We start from the raw sequence: 12693 nt of genomic DNA on the forward strand, positions 1-12693 counted from the left end.
TTTATGCTCCACACGAACTTCCTCCCACCCCTCTTCATCTAAACCGATCAACATATCTTTCTATTCCTTTCTGCCTCATGCGCTTATCGAGCTTCCACTTAAATGCATCTATGCTATTCACCTCAACTACTCCTGTGGTAGAAAGTTCCACATTCTTACCACTCTTAGTGTAAAGAGGTTCCTCCTGAATTCCCTATTGGATTTACCCATTTAGACTTATTATCCAAGCAGTATGTGGCCTCCTTATTCTTCCTAACAATATGTAACACCTCACATTTACCTACATTGAAATTAATTTGCCAATTATATGCCCATTCTGCAAGTTTATTAATGTTTTCTTGTATTTTGTCGCTGTCTTCCTTAGAATTTACTATACCCCCAATTTGGTGTCATCCACAAATTTTGAAATTACGCTTCCAATTCCCGTGTCCAAATTGTTTATGTAAATTGTGAACAACAGTGGTCCCAGCACCGATCTTTGTGGAACACCACTTCCCACCTTTTGCCTGTCTGAGTAGCTACCCTTAACCCCTACTCTCTGTTTTCTGTTCTATAGCCAACTTGCTATCCATTCTGCCTCTTGTCTCCTGACTCCAATTGCTCTGACCTTAGTCACAAGTCTACTTAAGGTATCTTATCGAAAGCCTTTAGAAAATCCAAGTATCTTGCATTTACTGCATTACCCTTGTCTATTCTTTCTGTTACTTCTTCAAAGTATTCAATACGGTTGGTCAAGCATGACCTTCCCTTTTGAAATCTGTGCTGACTACTTTATTATATTTCTGATTTTAGATGTTTTTCTATTACATCTTTGAGTAAAGGTTCCATTATCTTTTGTACCAATGATGTTAAGCTAACTGGTCTATAGTTCCCTGGCTCTATTCCCTTTCTTAATGAATGTTTATATATACGTAAAGTGTCTCCGCTATCTCTTCCCTAACTTCTTTTAATATGTATGGATGCAATTCATCCTTAACAGGTGTTTTATCCTCTCTGAGTTTGATTATTTAATCATTATCTCATCTCTTTCTATCTTAAATGTCTTTATGGGGGAAAAATTCTGTGTCGTGCCCTTTGGGGTGCTAACGTCGCCGGGCCACTAATTTTAGCGTCCCAAAAAAATTAGTGCCCCTCCGCCTGAAGTTCAGTTGTTGCACCCCAAGCAGGAGGTGGGGCGCTACTAGAAGTGCTCCACCTCCTTCTTGGGGCGCTACAACTGAATATCGCAGCGCTACGTGCAACAGTGCCACGCGCATCGGCACATAGTGCCACATCATTGCAGGCCTCCCTCCCCTGATTAAAGGGGAGGGGCCTAGCGCTGTGTGCACCGGGGCCCTGCTAGACCACCGGGGAGTGGGGTGCCATGAAAACAGCCCGACATGCAGGAGGAGTGCTGGGCTGAGTGATCGTGGCTGGCACCCTGAAGATAAAAGGGGAAGGGGGCAGGTGCTGGCAGTCGGCCGAAAAAAATGGCTGCCCGACACCTGCCCTTTAAGTCGCACCGCCGCGGCTGCAAAAACGCCACCCTGACCCTGTTGGACATATCATCTGGTGATAGGTCAAGGGGCACAATCTAAGTTTGTGGCCGGGGCGCTGCGCACGGTGATGCTGAATTTTGCGGGAGGCGTTAGCGGTGCCACGCCCAGGCGCTAGGGGATTTGCGCCCTGTTAGCACCCCCCGGGGACGCTAACGAGAGGCGCAAATCAACCCAATTTTTCCCCTATATCATTTTGATCTCTTCTTCCACAGTCATGTCCACCATGTTTGTCTCCCTGGTAAATACTGAGGCAAAGCAACTATTCAATATTTCTGTCATTACCTTTATAGTTTTGGGTTACTAATAATGACATTAAAAGTAATTATTTCATTTCATATTGGATCCTTGCCATGGTCAGAGAGATGAGACTTTTATACTAAAATTCTGGACTGGATTTTAATTTGGGTTGTTGAAATTAAACGACAATGCACTATCCCACTATATGACTCAGTTTCCAACCCTGTAATTTCCTGTAATCTCATCAGCATTCACTGTTTAATCAAAAATATGCAGAAAATTAATAGAAATGACTAAAGTAAAACAAAAAAAGTATTGGGTCGTTGTCTGATTTTTAAAAAAAAGGTAGTGTATTTGTGCTGGTGAGATACCCTCTTTGATGGAGATCAGCAGAATAACGATGTTATTTCTGTAAGTATATAACTTCTACCACACAGACTTTAATTCTTTGAAGACACATATATCACTGAAACATTTTGAACACACTGTATCTTTTCAGATCCTCAAAACGCAGAAGTCAGACTTTTTTGTGAATGAATCATCAGTGAAGCCTTATGATCAGAAGCTGGGCAAGTGCATCATGGTTGCATGCAGGTCTCTTACCTTAAATCTTCAGGCTTGTGTCAACGATATTGAAGGTGGTCAGCTGACTAATGTAAGCAGCTCCTTCATTATTACTGTATTCAGGTTAATTATCCAGTTATTTTTCATGAGTAGCTTCGTGCTTACAAGACAGCCTTTTTACCTTGGATTCTCTTTGTTTTTTAATCTCTGCTGCATTAAATAATTATACCTGCATTCTATTAGCTATCTAGTAGTTGAAACATTTATTTCTGTCCAACTTATGTTGAACAAATATTAGAGATTTAGCTTCCTTGATGACTGAGTGGGTAAATGTGCTGGGTAGTGTCTTACTGAGCCATACAGCATTCCCAGATTCACTTCTTTGATCTGTGCTGAGTTAACTAATCTCTGCTGGGGCAGAAGTAGAGTCTCCACAACTGGCATCAGTGTGTTTAAGCTTGGGAGGGGAAAATCCAGCCAATACTCCCATTCCTGCTCACTTTACACAACCCCGGTTGGCAATTTTGTGTGTGTGGATATAAGTGCCAGCAATATAGAGCTTGGCCATGTGCCCTAGGATGACAAATGAAAATGGGGTGGTAGGATAATTTTAAAATCAACAGCTTTTATAAATCAGATTCATTTATAATATGTGTTTGGTTAAATTTGTACACTACTCTGATCTGTTTAAAGTTAACAAGTTAAATGATCTATATAGATTGGCCACAGTTCCTGATCTTTACTCCGATGACCACTGCAGGAATCACATGTATGTGGGTGCCATATGAGAACAGGGTTCATTTCAGCTGCGGTGTTCCCCACAATACAGTAGCCAGCTGGTATTCACGGCCTTGCACACAAAAAATGGCCACTCAGGAAAAGTATTGGATGGTAACTGTGGAACCATACCCTAGCAGAGAGTCAGTGCCTTAAAGAATTGGCAGGAAAGGGAGGAGAGAAGAAAGAGCAGAATCAAAACCTCGGCAAAGTTTTGTCTTGATTGTTTTAGATTTTAACGGTAATGTTGAATAGTTACATATTTCATGCTTAATGCGTCGTAATCAAAAACTTTTAATCATGTATCGCTTTTATTTTGTGTAGATTGAGCCATTCTTCATCAGTCTTGCTCTGTTTGATATTCGAGAAAACAGAAAAATATCTGCAGATTTACATGTGGATTTAAATCACGACAGTGTTAGACAGCTGATTTCTGGTTCATTGTCTATGATAGAAAATGGAGGAAAAAATTCACCTGTGAAAACTGCTGGGGAACAAAAATCTGGAGAGCACCAGTTACAAAGTTTCCCTGAAGGATGGTTACAATACCCAAAACAGGTACTGTATTAAGATGTGTGTCTCTGTTCATCTTTTAATCATATAGCTTTTTTATTTTGTGTAGATTGAGCTATTCTTCATCAGTTTTGCTCTGTTTGATATTCAAGCTGTGGCTCAGTTGTTAACCTTCTGACGCAGAGGCAAGAGTGCTATGTCCTACCGACAAGGGGCAAGCCATATTAGATTTAGTAATGAGTAATGAGCCAGATTTAGTTAACAGCCTAACTGTGTGTGAACATTCATCCAATAGCAATCATAACATGATTGAGTTCAACGTAATGTTTGAAAGGGAGAAACACGAAACAGCTACTAAGATTCTAGATTTGGGTAAGGCCGACTTCAAAGGGATGAGACAGAGACTGTCCACAGTAAACTGGGCAAATCTATTAATGGGTAAAACGACAGTGGGAGATGTTCAAAAAAAATTTAAGGTGTTACAGAACCAGTTTATAACCCTAAGGGTCAAGAGCTGTACTTGCTAAAAAAAAAAACAGCCATGGACGACTATAAAGGTAAGGGACAGTATAAAACTAAAAGAAAATGCATACAAAAATGCAAAAAATTGCACAGATCCTGGCGAATGAGAATGATACAAAGAACAGTAAAGGGTCACAAAACAGATAGTAAGAGCTACAAAAAGGGAATATGAAAGGAAATTTGCAAGGGATATCAAATTCAACACTTTTTTTTACAATTATATTAGGAAAAAGAGGATAGTCAGGAGCAATGTTGGCCCCTTAAAAACTCAATGGAAATGGCAGACATGTTGAATAATTACTTTGTGTTAGTATTTATAGTAGAGGAAGAGGATAACATGCTAGTAATCCCAAGGAAACTAATACTGAGTAAGGGACAGGGACTTAATAATAATGTAAGTAAAATAACAGGAATGAAGAAAATAATGGCACTAAATAATGTAAGTAAAATAACAGGAATGAAGAAAATAATGGCACTAAAGAATGACAAATCCCCAGGACCAGATGATTTCCATCTTGGGGTTTTAACAGAAGTAGGTGATCACATTGCAGGTACCCTAACTATAATCTTCCAAAGTTCTCTCGATTCAGGGACCATTCCTTCAGATTGGAAAATTGTGCATGTCATTCTGCTATTTAAAAATGGTGAGAGAGGGAAACCAGGGAATTATAGACCAGTTAGCCTAACATCTGTTGTCGGGAAATTGCTAGAGTCTATAATTAAGGATAGGGTGACTGAACACCTTGAGCATGTTCAGCTGATCAGAGAGAGACAACATGGATTTGTGAAAGGTAGATCATGCCTGACAAATCTGATTGAATTTTTTGAGGAGGTTACTACAATAGTGGACAAGGGAATGTTTATGGATGTTACTTTATATGGGCTTCCAGAAGGCATTTGATAAAGTCCCACATAAGAGAATGTTAACTAAGATAGAAGCCCACGGAATTGAGGGTAAATTATTGACCTGGTTAGGAAATTGGCTGAGCGGCAGGAGACAGGCAGTAGGGATAATGGGTAGGCACTCAAATTGGCAGGAGGTGACTAGTGATGTCCCACAGGGATCTGTATTGGGGCCTCAACTATTCACAGTATTTATTAATGACTTAGATGATGGCATAGAAAGTTATATATCCAAATTTGCCGATGACACAAAGATAAGTGGCATTGTAGGCAGTGTAGATGGAAGCATAAAATTACAAAGGGTTATTGACAGATTAAGTGAATGGGCAAAACAGTGGCAAACTGTTTCAATGTAGGCAAATGTGAGGTCATCCACTTTGGACCTAAAAAGGATAGAACAGGGTACTTTCTAAATGGTGAAAGGCTAAAAACAGTGGAGGTCCAAAGGGACTTGGGGGTCCAGGTACATAGATCATTAAAATGTCATGAACAGGTACAGAAAATAATCAAAAAGACTAATGGGATGCTGGCCTTTATATCTAGAGGACTAGAATACAAGGGGTTAGAAGTTATGCTGCAGCTGTACAAAACCCTGGTTAGACCACACCTGGAGTATTGTGAGCAGTTCTGGGCACCACACCTTAGGAAGGATATATTGGCCTTGGAGGGAGTGCAGCGTAGGTTTGCCAAATGATTCCCGGACTCCTAGGATTAAATTACGAGAAGAGATTACACAAGTTAGTGTTGTATTCTATAGAATTTAGAAGGTTAAGGGGTGATCTGATTGAAGTTCTCAAAATATTAAGGGGAAGAGATAGGGTAGATAGGGAGAAACTATTTCCGCTGGTTGGGGAGTCTTGGACTAGGGGGGCATAGTCTAACAATTAGAGCCAGAACTTTCAGGAGTGAAATTAGGGAACAATTCTACACACAAAGGGTGGTAGAAGTTTGGAACTCTCTTCCGCAAACGGCAATTGATGCTAGATCAATTGTTAATTTTAAATCGGAGATTGATAGCTTTCTGTTAACCAAAGGTATTAAGGGATATGGGCCATAGGCGGATATATGGAGTTAGGTCGCAGATCAGCCATGATCTCATTGAGGCTCGAGGGACTGAATGGCCTACTCCTATTCCTATGTTCCTATGTTATGGGTTCAAGTCCCACTCCAGAGTCTTGAGCACAAAAATCTAGGCTGCCACTCCAGTGCAGTACTGAGGGAGTGCTGCAGTGTCGGAGATGGCGTCTTTCGGATGAGACGTTGAACTGAGGCCCCATGTGCTCTCTCACAGGTGGATGTAAAAGATCCCATGGCACTATTTCAAAAAATAGCAGGAGTGTTATCCCTGGTGTCCTGGCTAATATTTATCCCTCAATCAACATCACTAAAAAACAGATGATCTAGTCATTATCACATTGCTGTTTGTGGCAGCTTGCTGTGTGCAAATTGGCTGCCGTGTTACCTACATTACAACAGTGACTACACTTCAAAAGTACTTCATTTGCTGTAAAGTGCTATATAAATGCAAGCCTTTCTTTTTTTATTGATTGCTGGATTCCAACAGATCAAATGTGAGTTGATATTCCTGTAGCTGGATGCTAAAAACCAAGTTTAATTACCTTAAAACTGATGTATATGTGCCAATGTTCTTAAAAACTTGCACCTTTATGAAGGGCTGCTTGAAGCTCATTGGTGCATTAAGTATACTCCTAGGTTTGCAAGTTGTAGAAGTCCTGCATAAAGATGTAACTGGTGTCCCAGAGTTTATGGTTGGTTTAAATAAGAGATGCCTTGCTTAACATTTTGGCTTTGGCAGAATGTGAAGTGTCTTGTGAATAAGTACAATGGAACCCTCAGATAACAATTTTTAAAATTATAAAACAGACATTTTCTCAACTTGAGCTCTATATCCACTTTTGATAAGGTTAATCACTGTACCAGTCCCCAAACACTTATTTCTTACTGATAGTAGACTAAATTGGAATTGAGAAAGTAAACACAGAAATTCCTAACGTTGATATGTAGCTTTCAAATCGATGACTAAGCACTTCACTTGGACAGTAATGAGTTGAACTCTATAAGACACTTCAAATATCATTATGAAGCAACATTCATTCACCTCTGGGACCTGGTCAAATAGTCTATAAAAAGAGGATGCAGGTCTACTTTCTCATATGGAGGACAAAAGTGGATTAAAGTTTGCCATTTTGTAAACTAACCCACAGCACAAAAACCTTGTCTACATTTAAGGTGGTTTTACACTCCTTGCTCCTAGGGGCTCAGGGTGGAGAGTAGAGATAATGACAGTGACATGTTAGACCGATTCATTGTCTGTGGTGGTACAACATATCTGGTTGATGTTCTAAGATTGTACTGAAGTTGTGAAGATCTAATATCAATACATTATCAGCTTTAGGATTGCCAATACCTCCAAATACAAAGTAGAAAATTTTAAGAGCCCTATTTGCTCCTCCCTTTCCCCCATCCCAGCACAACACATGTATCATTCTGTGCACAAAACTGTGGATGACACTTTGCTGTTACCCTTCTCTCATGACGCATTTTGCTATTTAAATGTGAAGTGCTTTAAAATAAGTACTTATGTGCGACTCTCCCAGGTTGGCACCCAGTTGGTAATTGCTCTACAGACAGAAAGCTGAAGGGCACACACATCAGGTTAAGCAGTCCTTCACCTAATTTGTCAAAGGGGAAGCGAGCAAAAACAAGCCAAGGGTTCAAATGCCAATCCTAATTTCAATTGGCATCGCTATTCACCCTGCTCATGTATAGTCTTTGTGGTGTGCCTGCACTGTGTAAAGTCTGTGGGTTGTGCAGTTAATAAATACACAGACTTCAGAAGTAACAAACAAACAGGTCTTTACTATTCGAAGGTCCGGGCGAATCTGCCCCAGAAATCCTGCTACAACACTTATATACTGGTGTGGTCACTATCGGTATTACAGTATACAGAAGCCAAACAAATAGTGCCACACCTAAAGTAGTTCTCTTAAAGGTGAACGGTTACATTCAATAGTTCCTGTAGTGTATGTACCCGTCTACCTTTAAGGGGGTGTCACTAAGTGACTTAGTAATGTTGTAATATTTATTAAAATATATGTAAATAAGCTGATAACTACAGAGTAATGCAGTTTAAAGTGTATTACAAAGAAGAGCTCATTTTTACACTCGAGCTGGAAGAACTGGTGGTGAAATTCTGTCTGCACAAGAAATGTTTGGCCAATGGAAGCTTTCATCATGAATTTGTACAAAAATTCTTATTGTTATTGGAAACCACATGTAGCAGAAGGATTTGTTCCAATTTAGAAGGGTGCTGGTTGGGACAGAATTTAACTGACTGAACTTTCAAACATGTGTAAAATCATTTAGCAAATCTTGGCAGATTGTGCTGTCTTCTTTGGATGCTGCATCTGCCAGGATGTTTTTCCTATTATGGTTGCCCATGGAAACAGACAAAAATCTGGCAGTATAATTGTTAACTGTCTAGTCTCTCAGACTTCTTGTCATGGGTTCAAATACTGTGCTTGGCTGTTCTTGTATCTGTCTCTTGTAACAGTGTATGTTTTAATGTAACATCTTGAAGGAAAGTACAAAATGTCAGAAAACACTGTAGTTCTATAGTTGAATTTGAATTTTGCATTAAATCCCTTTTAAAAATAAGGCGGCCTGGTTGTTCTAGTGACTGTTATGATCCCATTCCAGGGCTTGGGTTTGAATTCTAGCCTTGATCGGCAGCTGAGCTTGGTGATGAAGTAATCCATCTAGGCTAGGAGAAGATAATCATCGGGTCACCTTCTGATGCTAAAAGGTCATTTAATAGGGGTCACAGATTAAAGCTGAACTCTCTTGCTTGGAGGATGGGTTGGTTCAACCAATGGTAGTATTTTCTTATTTTGTAGACCGCTTTAAAATTCCCATCCTTCTGTTCAAATCCATCCATGGTCTCACGCCTCCATAACTCCATAACCTCCTCCAGCCTTACAATCTTTCGAGAATTCTGCATTCTTCCAACTTTGGCATCTTACACGTCCCCCCATTCCATCACCCCACCATTGATGGCCGTGCCTTCAGCTGTCTAGACCCGAAGTTCTGGAATTTCCTCCCTGAACCTATTTGCCTCTCCACCTCTTTCCCCTCCTTTAAGACCATCTTTAAAACCTACCTCTTCGACCAAAAATTTAGTCATGTCTCCTAATGTCTTTTTCTTTGGCTTGGTGTCAATTTTTGTTTGATTACACTTCTGTGAAGCACCTTGGGATATTTCTCTATGTTAAAGCGGCTACATAAATGCAAGTTGTTGTTGGTCTATTATAAGGCAAAGAGGTGTGTTAGAAGTAAGGTGTGTTAAATGCACTATACAAATTCAAGTTGTTGTTGTAGTAGTATCCCTTCCCAGATAGTGCTTCCTCTCTCAGCTAGTTGAACCAGACAAGACTGGCAAACCCATATATTTGTGATCACAGTTGTACTGTAGGATTTGAGAAACGTAGTGAGCTAGAAAACAATGCTTAATTCACAGTAATTCTGTTCTGTATTTAAAACAATGGGGTAAATCTTCATCTTCACCACATGAGAAGTGATCTGGTAGTGCAGATTTCCAACCCACTATAGAACCCACCTGATTTTGATTCCACTGATTTCAATGCAAAGAAAATTGGCAGGTTTCATAACTGGTGAGTGATCTACTCTACCAGATTACTGCCCATGCAGTGAAAATGGAAATTTATCCTAGTGTAATCTGATTTCATTATGCTGAAGAAATGCTACTCTGGTCTTCAATTGAAAAATAAAGTTTTGGTGCATTATAATTAACATTTGTAATCGGCATTTCAAGAATTGTATCTGTATCCTTTGAGCATAATACTATGCATGTTGTTAAATGACCAGAGTCTTTTATCTATTATTGACTGATAGCAAACCATCCATTGTCAGTATAATGGCTATGTGCTATCATTATACTGAACATGTTCACTAAGAATAAATTCACTAATAATAAACCAAATGCCAGTGAGTGGTAGCATCACCTTTTTATTCAGATTATGTTTAAACCTATTGCTCACAGGAACAGAGTAGCCCCAACTCTGCAGCTCCCTAAGAAACTATCAGGCTGTTTCTGCAATATAATCAGTAACCTCCAGGTTCAATAACTTGCCACCTTTAGGACTCAGGGGACTTTAATAAGCTCATAAAGAAATTTATTATCAGCAGGCATGGGTTGCATTAGACTCAACAAGAGATATATTCACTGGAATTTCCCAGAGAAGCCTGGGAACTCCGTCAACCATGCCCCCTTGATTTGTGGGGTGGGGGTGATGGTCAGTGATGGATCTGCCCATGGCTCCCCACTGGAAGTTCCTGGACTCCCCTCCATTGGATGGAGTCCTGATGGAATCTGCCCCATTTCTCCCGCTTCCCAGCAGCCCAAGATGTGTCCAATGTAAGGATGGGATTTTGGGCCTAGTTTTTGTTTGTCATTACTGCCTCTACTTTTGCTGGCACTACAAGCAGAGGCATTGGTCTTTTAGAAAATCATTTGGCAGATTGGTTTCCTATTGGTCAAGGGCAATTTTAAATTCTGCATTTCTTGTTTTACGAACTCCAAATGGTGCGATATGGTAACATTACAATTGTAAACATAACCCTTTATGATTGCTTTGCTTGAACAGGTTTGTTGCAATATGAAGTTCATTGAGATTTCTCATATAATTTTAAAATGCAACAGCTACCATCTTTCTCTTGTGTTTTTTTTAATGTAAAATTTAAAATGATGTGCAGTTAGTCTTTTTTACACAATCTTACTCCTTGGAAAACATGAAATTAATTTATGAATGATAATTTGACATGCAGGCCATTTTTTCTGTATCAAACCCACATACGGACATCATGCTGGTGGCAAAAATAGAAAAAATACTAATGGGAAACATTCCCAGCTGTGCTGAACCCTACATTAAGAGCTCAGACTCCATCAAGGTACCTGTTTGTTTCCATACTGTGTTCATTATTAATTATACATATTTTTACATTATGAAATAGTTCATTAATAAATGCAGCAATAAGCAATAAAACTGTTTCAACACAGTTGTTAAATTATTATGACCCAAAAACAATTTCTGTTCATGAATGAGTGGCTCTGCTACAAAGGCTAAGTATGATTTTAAATAAAAACCTGTTCCATTCCAAAGATGGTAATTAAATCATGGATGTGCTATAGTCATATTTTAGTCATGAGTGTGTTTCATATTTTTTGCCTGTTTCCTTTTCAAGACTGCACAGAAGGTTCTAAAGGCTAACAAGCAATTTTGTAATAAGTTAGCCAAGTACCGGATGCCGTTTGCTTGGGCAGCGAGGTATGTATATGTTGCTATATTACTAATAGATACCTAGATGAGTAGATGCACATATCATGTATTGTATATGTTGGATGCATGATCATTGTTAAAGGATTGTGCTTATTTTGAGCTCCAAAATCCAATACAACATATTTTAATTGCCACATCAAGGATAGAATTTTATTACCATTACAGCTTCAGTTATGAAATGTGCACTCTTATTCTCATTTACATGCGATGTGTGAGTGCATGACTGAGGATGTGGTGGAAGGACTTCAGGCATAGTTTTTAAGGGCCCCACTGCCCTCAACCCAACACATACATAATGCCACTTCCCAATGGCACCTGGTTACAAAACCATTCTGAATGGCCTTTGTGTCTATATTCACTTTTATAATTTTTTTATTGTTGTTCCATCATCCCAGGGAGACAATGATATTGTTTTACTGCAGAATTTATGACCCTATTTTTAGTGTCCTGATGAAATTTCAGTGTGCTGTCATGAAAGCACACCAGGAATTCTTCTTAAATGAATTATTCAGTGGGACAAACAATTGCTTAATTCCAAATTGCTAAAACTATTATTTTAGGATGTTGTAAAATCGTGAGTGGTTGCACTTTCAGCAAATTAGTGGACAAAGAAATTTTGAGCTGAAGGGTGCAGGGGCAAATTTAACTCATGGCAAATGCCATTAGATGCCCTGCTACAGCAAGTTCTGGCCCAAAATTATCTTTGTTCAAAATGTTTATTATTGTCCTCATTTTGCTATGCTCTTTATCTTTTAGGTCAGTATTCAAAGACAATCAGGGAACAATAGATCGAGACTCTCGTTTCTCTCCTCTCTTCAGGCAAGAAAGCAGTAAAATTTCATCAGAGGACTTGCTGAAGTTAGTAATGGAGTTCAAAAGGTATTTCCCCTGGTATTAGAACATTGGAATATTTGGAGGGCTGATTATTTTTTTTGTTTGTTTTTGACCTAATTAGATATTTTATTTTTCATGCTTATAGAGCAGACAAAATGACCAAAGTGCAGACCATACCTGGCAATCTTGATATATCGGTGGAATCCATCCCCATTGAACATCCAAGTAGGAGATTTATTTTGTTTGTTGTCTTTTTAGAGTCATTTTTAACTCTGCATTTACTTCTCCAACTATAACATGTTTCAGCAGCGAGCAGTGAAGCGCTTCTCCTCCCACATCAAATGTAACAGAAATAGAAAAATATACCAACACATATATAGTTTCGATCGCACACCTTAAATTAGGGAAATACTTGTTGACTCACAAAT

At 39.2% G+C, this 12693-nt stretch overlaps 1 protein-coding gene across 7 annotated transcripts in view; it reads left to right on the forward strand.

Moving 5' to 3' along the window:
- Positions 1–12693, forward strand: part of dock10 (dedicator of cytokinesis 10) — a 300424-nt gene that overhangs the window by 175883 nt on the left and 111848 nt on the right. For all 7 annotated transcript variants that reach the window (XM_085990455.1, XM_085990451.1, XM_085990458.1 and 4 more), the window contains exons 11-16: positions 2275–2430; positions 3441–3674; positions 10920–11042; positions 11337–11419; positions 12188–12310; positions 12411–12490. In XM_085990455.1, the coding sequence (XP_085846581.1) occupies positions 2275–2430; positions 3441–3674; positions 10920–11042; positions 11337–11419; positions 12188–12310; positions 12411–12490 (799 nt within the window). The remainder of the gene's footprint in view (positions 1–2274; positions 2431–3440; positions 3675–10919; positions 11043–11336; positions 11420–12187; positions 12311–12410; positions 12491–12693) is intronic.

The sequence above is a fragment of the Somniosus microcephalus genome, chromosome 6, assembly GCF_052327205.1.
Source record: "Somniosus microcephalus isolate GS21.2 chromosome 6, FLI_Smic_1.0, whole genome shotgun sequence".
In the NCBI taxonomy this organism is placed as follows: domain Eukaryota; kingdom Metazoa; phylum Chordata; class Chondrichthyes; order Squaliformes; family Somniosidae; genus Somniosus; species Somniosus microcephalus.